Raw genomic sequence first — 18,414 nt, 5'->3', positions numbered from 1 at the left:
TGCACTATCGGTGTCATTATCTGATGTTGCAGCTTGTAGTGTTGACGTTGCGGCGCCCATCATTTCATTCTCATCGTCTAATATGACACCGTCATCGAGCTCGCAAGGGGTGAATGTGGCAGGTTCGCAGGTTACATTTTGTGCAGTCCCATCCAGACTATTATCATGACTATTTTGAGGGAGTTCAGCAACGACCTGTGTTGTGCCGTACGCTTCGCTCTCTGCATTGCTTTTGGTAACCGCCTGATCCCTGTCACTAACAGCTTGAAAGCACACGTCGTTTTCATCATATGTTGGCACAGATTCAGCCCGGAAGAATTCATGTGTTGAACTTGTAGCGCCGCCGGGATGCATCGAAGAGGCTTCATGATTTACTGAGTCTTCCGAAGCATTATCGTTGGTCTGCCTTCGCCTGTTGTAGCGTGTCATTCTCGGAACCTTAAACTCAGCATCTTTGTGCAAATATTGCTTGCTACGGCGCCTTGGAGGCATACTCACAACCACTAACAACAGCCGCTTCACGCGGTCATCCGGAAAGATAACTTAGCAAAATGCGAGTGTAAGCAGTAATAACTAATAACACGACTTTCATAACGTCTGCGTCGTCTGCATTTTGCGAGGGAACAGTGACCACAATGTTGCTTTATTTTCGTGTCTGTTTGCTATTGACACGAAAACCAGGCAACGTAGCACATGTCATACTCCTCCAACTAAATATACATATGTACGGCACGGGAATAATTACTGTCTTTGTAAAGTTTCAGGGCAAAATATATTGTCATAAAAATAATTAGTGCTTATTTTTCTTATCGTCAGCGGCAGACACTATGTTATCCACACGATGGGTGCCGTTACGTTTGTATAGCATCCGCGTTTAGCAACACTGGCAACACCGCCAGCCCCGCCGTGATTCACTTGCAGTTTTTGCTCGGCATGTGCGCGCTTTTTTTTGTCTGCTGAATTTAGTTTCGTTTCGTTGAACGCGGTGAATCGTTGCTTCTGCAACATCATCAAAGCGACATGTACGCATACGTGCGATACATAGAGGACGAGGTGAAGGCAATTTTGCCCGTGTCTCTCATCAGGAGTTTTAACCCCAAAAGTTGTGAAGATTATGACAGATCAACCGTCAGAAAGGCGTTCTGGCGATCGAAGAACGGCGACGTCATGAACTATTACGATGCCAAGGTTCTACTGCTTGGAAGTAAGTAGTATCTTCAATGTACACAGTAGCCCTGCACGATTTGTGTCTGTCAATGGAATGTCAGTATATTTACTTTGCCCAACGAAACTAGGTAGCCGACGCGTCGGTACAGACGCCGTACGTTTCCTCTATTCTTCGTATGTCATCTCGGTTCAAACACTGCCCATCCTAAAACGCGACAGTCGCTCAAGTTCACGTGTATTGGATGTCTGCTCAAATCGTTTTCGTGAACGAAAGCCACATTTGATCGGATGTTTGGATCAGCATGGCGGACACGACGGGGCAGCAGGTTGCAGCAAGCGTTCCTGCAGTACGCAGCTTCTCAATGAAGCGTGTTCTCACATTGCTTACTCTTTTGTCACAGAATGCAAGAATGACCTCATAGTGGAGATGGCAAGTAAGAGGATGGCTATTCCTGATATCATAGAAAGTTCGACTACAAATGACGAAGTGGTTGCAGAGGTATGTAGGCTGTTCCTCTCTCATGTCAGCCATTAAAGAAGTATTTTTTTGCCTTTCGTGTTAGAATTTGTTTGTCGGCAATACTGTACGGGCAAGCAGCGGTTAGTGAAGGTGAATGCTCAAAAGACGCGGACAGCATGAAACACAATGTGCACGCAGAACATTGCTTTTAAACGCAACAAATGGGTGTCCTTATTAAATCACGTGGCAGACAAATCATGGCACCACTGCATGCCCTTCCTCGTATAATACAGCCATTTTTTAAGTTATAACAGTACACATGTAGCTTGAGGTTGAGGCATTGTAACATTTATGCGATTTCCTGTTGCACATGACCAAGTCGTATCAAGCCCCTCTCTGCATGTGGTGAATATATATTGTGTTAAGTCGCCGTAGACCTCGAGGGCAACATGGAGACATGCGACTATGCCAACGTCGTTTATTCCTGGGGAACAGAACAAGAACACCGAACGAGCGCACACACTCTTGATAATCCCGATGGGGCTGAACCAATGTATGCTGTATTGGACATATGTAACATATCCCCATGCGATACTCCCGCGAGGCTGCTTCCTTAACCACTCGCATTCATCTCCGCGAGCGAAGAATGTATGCTGTGCATTGACCGTGGGGTCTCTGATAATGTGGCGCGCAATTAGACACATGGAAGCTAGCTCACATGTTTTCTTTCCGCGAGTATTTAATATCGTTTTTATACAAAACACGCACTTCTCCATGTACGTCCTCGACATGAAACAACAGGGTGTGTAATGGACTTAAACTAGGTGAGATGTTAGGCGTAGTGGAACATGCTTGTAGGTGAGTAGCACGAAAAACATGGACACTTCAAAAAATGTTTAAAGAAGGCGCTAGTTTGTGTTCTTCTGTGTCTGTTTTTTTTTTTTTTTTTTTTTGCTACTCTACTACAAGTCTAATGGAAGCGCGCATAATATGTTTTTGGAGCCGTAATTCGACAGCACGGCAATGGCTGGCAACTTCAGATTTATAATTGTGGGTGGGGTCTCGGAGGACCATCACAGTTGTTCTAAACCACCATGTGGGCCATGTCTTAGAATGTGCGTGTTTCACTTGAGAACTGAAAGAAAATTTACGAGAGTTGCCACAGTCCCCGGTCACTTCTGAAAGTTGTCTGCTCACGCTGGTGCACTAGCGCGTGCAAAAGCTGACAATTTCTCTATATCCTATCACGGACTTTCCCGCAGGGTGACGTAGCCATTCTTATTGTTGCCAACACAGATCGCAGCATACTCTGCAATCTTTCTCAATTTAATTCGGTTATTTAATAACCGTGACGTGCTTATCGTCGGGTAAATTTGTGGTATTCTATTTTTAAGAAAGGGCAATCAAATGGTACACTTTCTGAGAGGGGCAGGGTGTTATAGACCGTCCCTTTGAGAGCAACGTGTCATCTTGTCCCATGTTTCGAGCACTTGGAACATTCTGTGTCTGCAACATGTCAGCATTCAAGCTTTTAACAGTCTCTATTGCGTTTTGAACTCTATAACAATGCAGATGCCTTCGAAGGACCCCAAGCTTCAAAGGGAGAACAAAAAAGAAGCACAAAAGAGACAGCTGAAGGAATTAGTGAAGAAAAGGCAGACCCTGAAAGACTCGTCTGAAAGCAGTGATGAACACAACGATCTTGTACCAAGGAAGAAGCTGCTTCTCGAGAAGGAGAAGAGGAAACAGTTGGAAGAAGACAACAGAGCTCTCAGAAAGGAACTTGATGCAGAGCGAAAGCTCTGCAGGAAGCTCCAAGAGGCACTGCTGGAAAAGCGTGATGTGTCATATTCGACCGTGCTTACTGCAGGCACCTCGTCTGGTAGTTGTCTCATGTGCTACCTACACTACTGTATGCATGAGATGCTGCTCAATTATTTCTTTCAGTAGCCAGGATCGAGAGTGCACGAAGTGGCGCATCCTCATCATACTCCTTACCTTACGAAGACTGTGAGTTAATGGTAAGTTATGCAGCAGTCATGATTAGTTTCATCATCTTTTAAAATGCTGAACTGATTTTTTAGTATAGGGAACCTAGTCCTGGAACAGTTAGCCACTCTGTTGAACAGAGTCAAGAGCCAGAGCAGCCGCTTACATCACCTGTGCATATGACCAGCATAACATTGCAGGTATGATAGAATTCAACTCCGCTCTATGTCTCCTCACGTGCAGTCTTTGAATAGTCTCGAGGGAAGAGCATGAGGCATGTTGTATACAGGATTGGGTGACTGCTATTACTGCTATTCTTAGTAGTTTGAGGGACGCTCATACCACCATTAACAATTTGCTTTGTGTATAGCTTCGTTGATTTGCTGCTTTCAGTCTTCACTGCAGTTGCATATGTTACACATTCTTCAGGAACAGCTGGCTGCGCACTCTCAGAGCACGGGCACTTCAGACGGGCTTCTTCGGGCATCTTCACATCCCACTGCTGACCCTGGGAGCTGCCAGGGGCCTATTGAACCACGCCTTTTAAATGTACCACATACCATCATTAACAGTTTGCTTTGTGTATAGCTTCGTTGATTTGCTGCTTTCAGTCTTCACTGCAGTTGCATATGTTACACATTCTTCAGGAACAGCTGGCTGCGCACTCTCAGAGCACGGGCACTTCAGACGGGCTTCTTCGGGCATCTTCACATCCCACTGCTGACCCTGGGAGCTGCCAGGGGCCTATTGAACCACGCCTTTTAAGTGTACCACACTCAGTTTTGAATAGTCAGGTAGTTGTATTGCTCTACTTTATAGTTAGTGGTGCTTATCATGCTTCCGACTCACTACTGGAAATCATACCTAGCTGTATTATACATTGCATTTTTTTATCACTGTGTACAATGTCACATATTAAAGAAGGTGGACTCCTAAATATTTAGGCATCGCTGTAGCATCTACCTTAAATGTGGGATAGCCATATTGGCCAAGTGTGTTCCAAGGCGAAAAGAAATTGAACTTATCTACTAGAGCGGTCACTAACGGCATACAAAACTATGGTTCGCCCTATATAAGAATGGAGCAGTATTGTGTGGGACCCATTTACAATTGATAAGTCAAATTGAACAGATTCAGAGAATGGCAGCTCCTTTTATAGTGGGTAATTTCAAAAAGAACTGCTTTTGTGACTCGCATTCTAGAAGTCTTGGTACTAAAATCCTTGCACACAGATGGAGAATGGTGAAGTTAAAAACCTTTTCTCTATCGCACTGCAATATGTTACCGGGCAACATGTTGACCATCTCTTGCTCAACCGTCCAGTGACTAATTAACTGAAATCGTTAATTAAATTTTTAATCATAAAAGCTACGAAGTTGTCCCAATGAGAACATCTGATCCTTTCGGTCACCTGATATCGTAGCCGTTCTTAGAACGAAAATCCAATCGTAGATCATGCACAAAAAATATGTGAAGCATGGCAGACCAGCGTGAAAAAAAATTTTTTTTTTCTTTATCTTGTTCATTGCGCATTTTCGGAGACCCATCTTTCCTTCACCCCCAATGTGAGCGGATGAAAGAGCACACTATCGCCTCTTGCACCCTGGAAAAAGATTAAAAGAAAACAGAAAACCCAACCCAAGATAAGGGCAGTTCCGATAGCGTCACCCAATACATGTGTTCGTTTCGTTTCTTCAACGCATGAGGCGGCACTGTGCTCCTTCACTGTCTCACATTGGGGGAGAAGGAAAGACTTGTGTCTGAAGATGCACAGTCAACAAAATGAGGGAAAACGTGTTCCTTCATGAATTTTTTGTGGACGATCTATACCAAACTGATTTTTCTTCTGAAAATGGCAAGGATATCAGGTGACCGGAAGGAAGAAATGTTCTCATTGGGACAACTTCATAGCTTTTATAATTAACAACTTAATTAACGATTTTTGGTAATTAGTCATTCAATCGTTGAGCAACAGATGGTCCAGAGATGATAGAAGTGAAAACAGGATGTCATAGCCCTTATTGTTTTTTTTAATGAAAAATCTGTATCGAAAAAAAAAAAGGCGCCCTGTATACAACCTCTGTTATCGTGGTCACTTTAAGGATTGCATAGTAAGCCTGAAAAGCCATATGATGCTACAGTAGATGTGTTTAAATATTTGTATTTTCCGCACATTGTTAGAATTTGGAACTCATTGACCCAGTCAGTAGTAAGTACAGATCACATTTCTACTTTTTATTCATATTGTGGAATCCGTTGAACATACTTTGTAAAACGTGGCAACTGCAAAAAATATTTTGATGCCTAGGTTCACATGTGTTGTGTTACTTTCAACTTCTGTATTACTAACCCCCCTAAAACAGTCCCGTAGGGACTAACAGTATTGACAATACATAAATAAATATCTGGCTTTCAATGCAGGTGACCAGGACTGATAACACTGCTGGGCAAGTACCAGATGAGGGTGCTCAAGGCTGTTCGACAGAGCACCAACCACGGCCTGTCAATCGTGAGGTATAGGGATTTCATCATAATTAGTCATTCCTGGGCAGGGTGTCGAACCGACAAATTTATGAGACCAAAAGGGACCTGTTTGAGAAACTTCTGCACAAAATCTTAGCCAGCCTTATCAATGTGTGAGCCTTAGAACTCCCCCAGTTGGAAAATGGTGGCCACCTGGTGGTTTTCTGAAGCCGTGTAGAAAAACCTCGCCCCTCCTTTCCTCTTACCATACCCCTTGCTACGTTTGCGCACTGGTAGCCCTGGTATAAGGTATCTGCCTTCACACCGCCCATATCATCCTTGTCTAAGTGCCTCACCAAAAGCACAAAAATGCTGAACCATTTGCAGAGCTGCTTTGGAACAGTACTTTTCATTACTGTATGTTCAATTCCAAAATGTCAGTAGAACATTGCTTCAATTCCGGTTCGACACCCTGGTCCTTGTCCATATTAATATTGCTGTTTCATTGAGATAGTTCCTTCCATTTATCGACTATCCTTTTGTTTGTTGACCAAGAGCGAGGAAGGCTCTGCCTCCTGGATGCGGGCCAATAGGAGGACATGGAGGGCAGGCACTTCCCAACCTATGCTCTTGCCTGAAATGCCGCAGCGTTAGTACTTGGGGTGTGCGTGACAGAAGTGCAGCTGGCACTGCTTTTCGTGCGGCAAGGCTTCTGCATGGCTCACCAATGTAACTAACGGCTTTGCCGGTGTGTGACACAAGCGCAGCTACCGTTGTTTTGCCTGCTGTAAGGCTTCTGCCATGGGGCACCAGTGTAACCAGCTGCTTCGCACTCTATTAACCAGAGTACGCACGTTCCTTCCAGTTGGCCTCGTTCCCAGGTTAACGGACGGCAAAGCCGTAGGTTAGATTGGTGCGGCATGGCAGAAGCCCTGTAGCAGGCAAAACAATGGTAGCTGCACTTTTGTCTAAGGCTCGTTCCCAGTGAGCATGTTCAATGTTGAATTTGTGTGATATCCGGAGGCGCCGCTACAAGAAGTAGACTGCTGGTCACGCACGCACACCTAAAGCATTAACGCTGGAGCTCGATCTCATAGGCAAGAGCAGAGGCCGGGGATGTGCCCGCCCTCCGCATCCAGGAGGCGGAGTCCCCCTCGCTCTTTGTCAAGAAATGAAAGGATAGCCCCAAAATACATGTAAGGCACCACGTGAAAGTAACACGAAGGGAAGAGAACAGATACACATGGGTGCATTACAGAAGCAGCTGATTTATTGAAACAGAGCTTACGTGTGTCGTCTTCTGTGTCCGTGTCTCTCGGTCTTCTTTGTGTGCCTTTGCATTACTTTAACGTGGTACCTGTCAACCAAAACATTCTGCATCTTTGTGTTTACAGGCAAGGCGTGCCAAGGTCAATAGTCGCACCCCGCGACCATTTTTGGGGCGGTCCTGTGCCAAGAGTACCCCAACTCGGCCAAACTTAGATATTGCTGGCAGTGAGGTACGCAAACATTTTTATTTTGCTGTGTGCTTTGCTTCTCTTGTTTGTTTTTGTTTCTGAAGCCTCAGTTATATTTGAAATGCAGTTCACAGAGGAAAATGGGAAGAAAATTGGGACATTCATCGATATTCAGTGGAAGCTCCCTCTTGCTTCTCCACTGCGCTGCTTTCCTGATGCTTCTTAGGAGTGATTTCTATGTTCTGCTCTCTTTTGATAGGTGACTCTCGAGGATGGCATCACCATTAGAACAGAAAAGCTGGAGTGGGTTCTTGGTGCGACAAAGGATTCTCTCTTTTGCCGTGATATGGCGAGGACATTGTGGAGCACAGAAGAACTATCAGAGCGGAGCGTGACCGGCGAGGCTTGCAGGCGCTTGGCGAAGGAAGGAGTACAGGGGAAGAAGCGCCTGACTCCAAAGAAGGTAGATGCTCTGGGAAGTGAGTGTATATTCTCTTATTTCGTTCTCTTTACTGGTATCAGATGTCAGTGTACAAGGAGAGTTGAGCTTTTACTTGAAATACAGAACATTCCAAAACAATACTGTGCGTGTTTCAGTTTAATATGTACAGTAAACGTCAGTAAATTCTACCCTGACGGGAACATGAAATTTGATAGAATTATCTGAAGGTTGAATTAAAGAATAGGCGGAAAAATTATAGAGGTCAATGACACCTTTGTGCATTCCTCTGCTGTTGCTCGCACTTGAAACGCTGGAAACATTGAACATAGAGCTTACGCGCGCGCTACAACATCGTTGTTGGATGTGTCCTGCCTGTGCAAGACGGCGGAAACAAAACTGAATATGATTTCACGGGGACCTCGCAGTGTGCATGCATGCACGCACACAGTGAATGCTCTCGGCGAATCGTCTTCAGTTTCGCTTCCACTATCTCGTCCGGGCAGGACACGTCCGACAACGATGTTGTCCACCTCCACGAAATCATCGAAACTCAGCAAGCGCACGTTGTGTATCGGACTCTTCTTGAACCAACAGTTTCCGAACAAAAGCCCGGTGAAACATGAAACAAAAAATTGAGAGAAAAATGAGAAAGATGTTTCCTCGTCACCTGGCACTCGTCAGAACTGCGAACCACCACCAAATGGATTGAGTTTTGTTGCATCGTGCGCCATCGGATGCGTACGCAAGGGATGCGTGATGGTTCTGCACAGTGCGCGAAGCTCTATGTTCTGCCAACCACAAACACTGTCGCTTACGTACGCAAATACAATAGTGTATGGTGCGTATACAAATCTTGCGTTAAAAAGAAAAGCATCGGTACTGTTCAGTCGCCATCTGCCACCTGAGCTTTAGGGCGAACTTTCTGTTGCTATGTGTGGTGAGGGCGAAGCAGGAGCCTGGTTCGTGGATGCATGGATCGAATTATATGATGTGCACTGCTTTCACGTTTGAAATACTACACTCTTTTATCAATAGAAACATATAGGCATTTGACAGGACGTCCGAATTCGATCGAACTAAGCGAAAAAAACGAATTATCGGAAGTCTACTGTACAAGCTTTCACGCGGTGGACCACACTTCGTCACGTGCAGGAGAAGTTGTACAGGCTCACACATGTATGTTTAGGGAGTTACGATATGGTGCGTCGGGAAGATGGGATATCGGGAATGCACACTGAAGGAATACAATACAAAGAGCAGAATTATAAGCCTACTTCACAATACGCTATGCAAGGAGGTCAGCCGTTTGCACAAACCCTCAGGTTTCTCCTTGTACCTGCAGAACATGGCCCTGAGGCTGGACTATCATTATATTTAAAGTTGGCGCGCTCCAAAGCTGCTCTGGTAGGCTCGCTGTGTGGGCGAAGTGATGCATTTAACGCCAAGTTGAACATCGGGCCAGTCTCATTTTAATAACTTTCAAATAAGATACCATAACAACTGCACGTTGGTTCGTCATTGAGCACCCTTCTTTTTGTTGTGCCGTTCTACAATCTTGCAATGTGTTTCAGATGCCTACTGGGAATACTTGAAAAGAAATCGGGACACTGATCAGTCAGGTGAAGAACGCTTCGGCACAATGACAACGCATCTGCGTAACCTCCTCTCTGACATCAACAGGAAAAAATAAAGTAGGAAAATGGTCCAGATGTGATTTTGTGATTCTATGTGCATGGCTCTACACATCAAGGGGACTGAAAATAAGATACATACAGACATATTCAATTCAGACACGTCAGTATCAATCCCTTTTTAGCTGGTATACAGCATTCATGTATGGCACACATTCTGCTGTAGCAGGTATGCTGGTGTAGCAGGTATGCCGGTGTAGCAGGCGTGCCGGTGTAGCATGTATGCCGGTGTAGCAGGTGTGCCAGTGTAGCAGGTATGGCGAGACATACCAGTACCAATTTACGAGATGAAGCTATACTGGCGCAGTCATACCAGAATTTTCCAGTAGGGAAGGATAGCCATACACAAAAGTACAAGTGAAAATATATTTATTAAAATCAATAGTGTCAGAAATTATGTTATGACATTGCGTGAATGGAAAAAACCCAGTCAAAAAACCTGAAGCAGAAGGAACACAATATATCTAACAAAGAATATACTTATTAAAGGCATGATACAATAGCATTGAATAGGTATCACAGATCAAACACAATATTTTTTATTAACTGTAATCACACAAGTTTTCAATGAATCAGAAGTGATAATACATTTAATCAAAGAAGATATTCTTAATCAATATGATTACAAACAAAATTACAAGTCGTATTATAAAAAGCCTGAGACGTGAGAACCTGATAGATGTAAGTAATTTGAAGTACGATATGCAGAGTTTGATATTCCAACATGACACAAATTTAATTTCCTATGAAGTGAATAGCGCAGACATAAGGCAATAATTCGAATCAACACATAGCATTAATATAGAATCAATCATAGGCATGTAGGGAAATAATAGCTACACCATATCAAAACGAGAAACAGTCCCAACATTTAATCAAAGAAGATCCCTATTGAAAAATACTTCAGAAAATCTCATAGAAACATAGGATTCCTTCAGAATTTCTTACAGAAGCGTCTTCGTCTCTCAGAATTTCCCACAAAGGATGCAGATTCGAATACATATCATCACAGACGCACCAATGTGAAAATATCCTGTGGGATAATTCAGGGTCTGGCCTTGTGATTTCTATGAGAAAACAGCGTGATTCAGAAACAGCGTTTATTCCAACTGCCAGCAAGTTCGTTAGTCTGCTTTGAAACGATGAAGAGCATGGACGCAGCTACGCATCTCATGCAAATATCGCCAGGAATTCAGGATTTTCGTCGCTTTTGAGGTATATAGCACGTGTGTGTGTGGTATATAATCGTCCGTACTACGCATTATCATTCTTTATGCGTCTTTACCCCTGTTCGCACGTATTCTGTGGATCGGAAGGTAGAATGCAGTGAGATGGTTATAGCAACTGTGCTTTTGGGCAAACGGTATGTTACATATTTCTACGCCTATCTCTCACGCACACACATGTTGTTGTAACCGTGCCTTTTAAAATGCTGTTTCTTCTAGGTTAAACTCGGAAGAAGCGGCAGCCAAAACGCAGGGAAAACGCATTGGATTCGAGTACGTGGTCGTAACCCATTCTCGTCTCGAGAAAGTTGGATGATGCTTTACGGAAGAAAGCCTACACTCTAAAAACTGAACTTCACCGCATAGCACGCTCTGCGCCAACCATTGCCACGAATGATTGGGTTATCGCTTTTGATTCGAGGAGAGAGAGAGGCGTACGCCTTTTTGTGTCAATTATCATATATCCAAATTGACACAAAAAGGCGTACGCCTCCCTCTCTCCTCGAATCAGAAGCGATAACCCTATCATTCGTGGCAATGGTTGGCGCAGAGCGTGCTATGCGGTGAAGTTCAGCTTTTAGAGTGTACGCGTTCCCAATGTGCGAAACATAAACTTGTCATAATCACATGAAGAAATTTCTTTGTCGTCGCATTGGACATTTCAAGTACGTGTACAATGCGTTGGGTCATGCCTTTCTGAACTTATTGGCTGGGCCACAAATGTTCTGCAACATTCCTTACAGTGACGGCACGCGACTTACTCTCAATACTTCTCAGCTAGTAAGTATGGGATCCTTCAATTATCATACGTGGCAGTGCAGCTTTCTTGGGATGTTTCTTGCAAGGTGGCCCATTACACTTTCTCACGGGCTTTCTTGCGGGTCTGGAGGCCTGTATGAAATCCTGTGAGAAAGCCTCACAGGCCACCCTGTAAGAAGCCCTGTAAGAAAGCTGCATTGCCCCTGCCTGTAAGAAATCCTCCCTGGAATCCTACAGGATCCCTGTAAGAAACTCTGAGAGAAATTTTGTAAGATTTAGTCTCATAACCTCATAACAAATCTCAATGTGGCGGGTGCTAGACACGAGCAAAGTTCGCAGCGCTGGCGAAAACCGTGCCTGGTGTGAACGGTAGGTGCGGCTCATAGAAAGCACCTAGAACTGTGCGGTTTTCTTCTGCTCATAGAGGAAACTATGCTCTACACATCTAAATCCCGGTTGTCGTGCTGAAATCGGTGCAGGTATACAAAGGCCAGAAGTTTCGCAATTTTCCTCCTACTTCGCGATTTTTTTGTGGAAACTCAAACCATTAAATTTTAATGAATATTTTTTTCCTGCCAAGGCCCCAAGGAATACTTCAACAGGAAAAATCGCCAGACACGTAACTTTCATAGTCATTGCTGGAAAAAAAGAGGAAGTATGCGATTTTTCTCAAATTCGCTGCAATCGAGCCTAAAACACGCAATGAAGAGGTGGGAAGAGACGCCTGAAACCAACGCAGTTTTATAGAACGAGCCTTCCTCTACAACATATTAAAAAATCTCGAGGGTGTTTTTTTCGTATACAGGAGAAAATATTTTCTTTGTAGTAGAGGGTATTACGACCGCAGTGACCCACGTTGCATGTACCCAGTGGGGTGCTATATTTTTTCTTGGGCTCTTGTTTTAATTCGTTTTATTTTTAATTTTTCTCTGGTCTGGTTGGGTTTTACTGAGCAAGCAATATGCTGTGGCACAGACTTCTGCAAGGTTACCATAAACTTTGCTTCTGTAGCATAACACTCGTATTGCAATCCTGGGTTGTTAAGTTTATGGCATTGTTTCCAGTGTGCGCGGTGCCGGCAACGGAAATTGGGGATTAACGGTGATGGGCAGGTCTAAGTAATACTTTTTGTCGTGTGAGCTAAAGCCCTGCGCGGATGAGCTCTTTCACATCCGCATCCTATCTGAAAAATCCGCGTCTCCCACGGCACGCAGCAATAGTTGAGTTTCTATGCTCGATATATCAGGCCAATTTTCCAGCAAAATAAACGTTATTTCCGGTCACCACAAAACAGCAAAAAAAAAAAGAAGAAGAAGAAAAAAGCCAACAAAAAAAGCTGTCACTAAACTTCAATCAAAAGGGCGACTTCCTCTATTTCGTTCTGGCAGTGAAAATCACGGAGCGGCATAGCTTTTGTAGCGAGGACAGGTCCTGAGCGTTCATGATGCTACCAAAGGATACACGACAACAAGTACAGATTTAGCTTCCACGAAAGATTATACGGCACCAAGCACAGCAACACATTTTGCAGCAAACGGGATAAGTAGAGTTTATTGCAAGTGAAACGCTAGATCGGCGTCGAACGCGCACCTCGACTCGGGACGCCAGAGATCTCTCTCAGATGCGCGAGCGCCCTTCGTACACCTTGTACTCTATGTTCTGTACCTAGTGTGAAGCAAACTGATGGTCGCAGTTTATCCGAGTCAGACCCGCTCCTCAGGCGGCGCCGTCGGCGTCCGATCCGCAGATCACAACAAGCGTCCATATTTCATCCGAACCAAGAAGTTTCTTGCGGATATCCGCGGGTATACGCTTCCATACGCGAATGGTGCAAGGCTTTATATAGCTGTGAGCCTCACTGGAACCTAGGACAGCATGGACGATGAACCACAACGACGAGATTCCGTCGTTTCCAGTACTGCCATGTAAATGACTTTTTTGCACGTCCGTCTTTTCCTCTAGCGTTATAATTTGTTAGACTTTTCGTGGTTAATATTTTCGCTGAATTGTTCAGCATTTAAATGTGACAGTTAAAGGGAACTTTCATCAAGTGAACATCCATCTACACGCCTATAATATTCATACTGGTGAACTGGAACGCCAAAGCGCTCAACTGGAGCCATGTTCCTTTGGTCCTGGTGGTTATCATACTGAAAACCAATCAGAAAAAATCGGAAATACGTAGAATTAAAACGGGAGCCGAAGAAACAAATATCGCACCACACCGCATGCATGCAACGTGGGTCAGTGTGGCCGTAATACCCTCTACTACAAAAAAATATTTTCTCCTGTATACGAAAAAACACCCTCGAGATTTTTTAATATGTTGTAGAGGAAGGCTCGCTCTATAAAACTGTGTTGGTTTCAGGCGTCTCTTCCGACCTCTTCATTGCGTGTTTTACGCTCGATTGTAGCGAATTTTGGAAAAATCGAAAACTTCCTCTTTTTTTCCTGCAATGACTACAAGAGTTACGTATTTTTCCTGTTGAAGTATTCCACGAGGCCTTGTCAGGGAAAAATATTCATTAAATTTAATGGTTTGATTTTCCACAAAAAAAATCGCGAAGTAGGAGGAAAATTGCGCAACTTCCGGCCTTTGTATGCCTGCACCGATTACAGCACGACAACCGGGATTTGAACGCTGTGTAAAGCAAAGTTTCCTCTATATGCAAAAGAAAACCGCATAGTTATAAGTACTTTCTATGAGCCGCACCTGCCGTTCACGCCAGGCACGGTTTTCGCCAGCGCTGTGAACTTTGCTCGTGTCTAGCACACGCCACACTGAGATTTGGGAAGAAATGTTTCGCGCTGTGTCGTTTTGCACTATTACGGACTGCTAAACAAATTTTCGTAAAAATTCGCGATAGTTTTGTGAGGGTCGAGCAGGTCCGCTGGATCATTTCGCTGGGAATCGCCCTGCAGCTAAATGTTAAAATGAGATTTACGGAACTATTATCCAACATGCGTTTATGGTTTTGGAACAGGGCTCTGTGATCTGCTTTGCAGGCTTTGTGTATTGCGTTGTCAACTAAGTTAGGTGAAAACTGACGACTGATGAATATTTGTTTAAGTTCATCTAGAGTTCTGCTCAGGTAATCGTAACTGGAACATATACGTTTGTACGAATGGGTGAACGGTGAATACGAACGGGTGAACTTGATGGCCGAATGTGCTTGGTTAAAGTCGTTGATAAATGTAATTAGGTCGACTTCTGAGTGTGGCCAAACCATGAAGATGTCGCCGAGGAACCGTTTGTAAAGCTTGGACTTCTTTACGCACTTGGAGAGAAATTCCTCCTCTGGGCTTCCCATAAAATTATTTGCGTAGATTGTCGCCATTTTTGTACCCATAGCTTGCCACTGACTTGCAAGTAGTAGTTACGTAGAATTCGAAGTTAGTTTTGAGAATAAGGTTGAGAAATGTTGGTAGGACACACGGATCGTAGGAGGTGTCAGAATAATTTCAATAGTACATTCTGATACCTCCTATGATCCGTCAAAATTGTTGCTCCAAAATGCATCTAAATGGACACGAGCTGCTCGTGATGTACGGAGGAAAGCTACTTTGCGTGCAGACAACACTGTGTCCATGGAAGAAGTTGGCTACGTACCGGCCAGAAGTGGGCGTTTGTCCTCACTAGCCTCGCCCTCACCTCAATTTTCTCTGAGAAAATTTTTCCTCACGTCACCTAAAAGAATTGAAATTTTTTCCTCACCTCACGTCACCTCGAATTTGTATTGAAAATTTTTTCTCACCTCACCTCACCTCACCTCAAAAATGTTTTTCGAAATTTTCCTCACCTCACCTCAATTTTTTTTTTTTTAATTTTCCTCACATCACCTCACCTCAACTTTTTAAAGCTATTTGTGTATTCGATGAGAATATTGTGTATTCGATGCGCGTTGGCTTTGAGTGACTGCCAATGTAAATGCATATACCTCAAGCGTGAATGCATACAGGGTGCGGCACGAAACGTGTCATTCGACCATTATAAGAAAACGGCTTAACGGAAAAATATGGGGTAAGCAACTTTCTTCCGGACATTTAGTTTGTGACCAAATACAAATAGTTTCATCAATTTGCCATTGAAATACATTTCGAAATTCAACTCATGAAATTGCTTAGTCAATGTAACGTTATTCTTTTTTTTTTCTTGCTGGAGAATTTGGCCTAGTCAATCACAGAAAACGCTTCGTGGAACGATTGTTATACCCGTAAAAGTTGCGCAGAAATTGAGGTTCAGTTGCGGGTATGCGAATGACGCGTAAAGTCGGGCGTCAGATCAGCGGCGAGAGAGGAGGCCAGTCCCCGCCTAGATGAGAGACAGAAGCTGCGGAAAGAAAGAAAAAAAAAGATATCCCGAGTAGGCGCGGGAAAAGTTTTCATAAAGTGCGCGTTCATAAATTTTTCCTCGCCTCACCTGATAATGTTTTTGAAATTTTTCCTCACCTCACCTCAAAAATTTCTTAAAAGATTCTCCTCACCTCACCTCAAAGATGTTTTAAAAGATTTTCAGTGTCAATCTACGGACATCACTTGCCTCATGTTGAACTGTCATTTCGCTAACATGGTGTAATTTATGTTATGCTGTATTTTTTTTTCTGTGTCTCCGCTTCTACATGTTTGTGAACATGTACCATGTTGCCTGTACGCTTACCCTCTTGCCACAAAAAGAGCCTCAGACATAAAAATTCATGTTGTGTGGGGCACATGAACACTACTTACATTGTGAACCTGTCTATCACAACGTATGTCATGGCATTGTTCAATTAAAATTTAATAAGGGGAAAATGAGACTGAAATATATGAAAGTGTAAAGCACTGAAGTGTTGTCATTCTTCTGATGTGTATGATACACGGCTCTATTTTACCCTGGACACATATGTCGACACATTGTAACTTGTTGCATTCAACATCAAGGTGTTATCCCTATTCCATCCAAATGACTTGTCCCTACAGTGACACGCGGCAGGGCGCTCAAGAAATCACAGGCAAGTCAAACGCAGCGAAGTGTGTCAAATGTACTCAGGATGTACATTGATATTGGTACCGATATTTCATATTGATAGTATATCGAGACTCCTGTTGTCGCATATATGAAGATTTTAGCAAATTGAAACTATCAAACTATGAAAAAGTAGTCCATGAAACTACTTTGATGGCTCTGCTACGCGTTGTTCCAGTTTTGTATTGTTGCCAGTTTTGCTAACTTCTTTTGTCTGAGCAGGTCCATACATAGTTTGGAACATTTTGAGACGTTCAAAAGTATGAGGAGTGTCGATGTCGCAGTGGGATTAACTAAGGTTACACACGCTAATCTACGTCGAACAAGTTCCATTCGCGTGTTCTAGATAAAAAGGTTGCGACACAAATATTTGTTATCTCTGGTTGCATGATATATCATGCAAGTATTGTACCGAAATTGTGTTACCTATACGGTAGGCTTCATCTCCCGAGATATGTTACAGGAGAGAAACGATCAAAACAAGTGCATACGAAAACGGCATGTTTAGCAAACAAGTTGCTCCAAAGTACAATGACGTTCTTGTTGAAGTGGGAAAGCATTAGTCATCTCATAACAAAGTGGTGAAAGAGACTAGTGAAAAATGCAAAACCGTAGGCTCTGCTGTATGGCCATATGGCCATGTAGCAGCATTATTACAACTAATTCAGAAAAATTTGTACAAAATTGGAAGTTACCCTAATGTAGCTTCCTCTGCACGGTACTAAAAACTGGTGCATGGTATTGTTTCCTAAATTCAGTACAAGCTGAGAAAAAAAAAACACTTGAACGTGAACGTCCCCCAGGACGTTCTTCGCCGAAGTAGCACAGGAAACAGAGAGCTTGACAAAACGGACATCTATGGGTACGTTTTCTTATCGTACGTTCTTCTTCGTTAAAAAAGGTTTTCTTAAGAACCTGTTTCAGTATGAATCCCTCACAAAACCATTGCTCAACACCAGAGCACAATGGCTACATTATCACATAGTTTCAACAACGTATTAACATCTGAACTGAGAATTGAACTGAACACTTATCTCTGCTTCACTAAAAGGATTTATTGTTACTGCAACATTCACCACATCACTGATGTAAAAAAAAAGAATTGTGTGTTAAGGTCAAGAATTAGCTACCCTCTTCTTGGTTCTTGGTTCAGTTAACCAGAGTTGATAGCAGATTCTCGGTGAAACAGGGGAAGTCAAGTCCGATAAGAAATGTAGCACAATACAAAAAGCAACACTTAAACTTTCTTAGTTTAATATATACAAGCTTTCGCGTGGGCAACCACGCTTCATCAGGTACAAGGTGTGAAGTTCGCGTATACAAGTATATAAATATATATCGTTTGAGTTACAAACGTATATATATATATATATATATATCAAATGAAAAAAAAATAGCCGGAGCTCTTTGGCTGCACGTATAGCATATGTTTGTAACTCAAACGTCGCCATGCCAGTCCTGGACAGCTGTTTCGGCCTTGTTGGGCCTCATGAACAGGACGCAGGCAGGCAACGTTTTAGTGGATGGGGTCAGAAGGTCACGTAACACGTGATTCCTCCCGTCAGGGTGAGATAACTCACTCACTGAAAGCCCAGTGCAAAGCCAGTTAAGTATAAAATGAAAAAAATAGCCGGAGCTCTTTGGCTGCACGTATAGCATATGTTTGTAACTCAAACGTCGCCATGCTGGTCCTGGACAGCTGTTTCGGCCTTGTTGGGCCTCATCAACAGGACGCAGGCAGGCAACGTTTGAGTG

At 43.4% G+C, this 18,414-nt stretch overlaps 1 protein-coding gene and 1 long non-coding RNA gene across 2 annotated transcripts; both read left to right on the top strand.

Moving 5' to 3' along the window:
* Positions 1–1,020: 1,020 nt before the first annotated feature.
* LOC135394631 (BEN domain-containing protein 5-like) lies at positions 1,021–3,577 on the top strand. The gene is made up of 3 exons (XM_064625466.1): positions 1,021–1,204; positions 1,569–1,666; positions 3,200–3,577. The coding sequence occupies exons 1-3, from the start codon at positions 1,021–1,023 to the stop codon at positions 3,575–3,577; spliced, it is 660 nt and encodes a 219-aa protein (XP_064481536.1).
* Positions 3,578–4,205: 628 nt separating this feature from the next.
* On the top strand, positions 4,206–7,574 carry LOC135376638 (uncharacterized). Its single transcript, XR_010417781.1, has 4 exons — positions 4,206–4,410; positions 5,798–5,825; positions 6,038–6,130; positions 7,474–7,574. It is a non-coding gene; the product is annotated as an uncharacterized LOC135376638 (long non-coding RNA).
* The last annotated feature ends 10,840 nt before the right edge of the window (positions 7,575–18,414 follow it).

This window comes from Ornithodoros turicata, chromosome 1 (assembly GCF_037126465.1).
Source record: "Ornithodoros turicata isolate Travis chromosome 1, ASM3712646v1, whole genome shotgun sequence".
In the NCBI taxonomy this organism is placed as follows: Eukaryota; Metazoa; Arthropoda; class Arachnida; order Ixodida; family Argasidae; genus Ornithodoros; species Ornithodoros turicata.
This window is presented reverse-complemented; position numbering and strand designations above follow the sequence as displayed.

Excerpts from the sequence above, each read along its gene's own strand:
- LOC135394631 (XM_064625466.1), top strand. The coding sequence starts at position 1,021 with ATGTACGCATACGTGCGATACATAGAGGACGAGGTGAAGGCAATTTTG. Across the intron at positions 1,205-1,568 it reads CAAGGTTCTACTGCTTGGAA|AATGCAAGAATGACCTCATA; the intron begins GTAAGTAGTATC and ends CTTTTGTCACAG. Across the intron at positions 1,667-3,199 it reads ATGACGAAGTGGTTGCAGAG|ATGCCTTCGAAGGACCCCAA; the intron begins GTATGTAGGCTG and ends ATAACAATGCAG.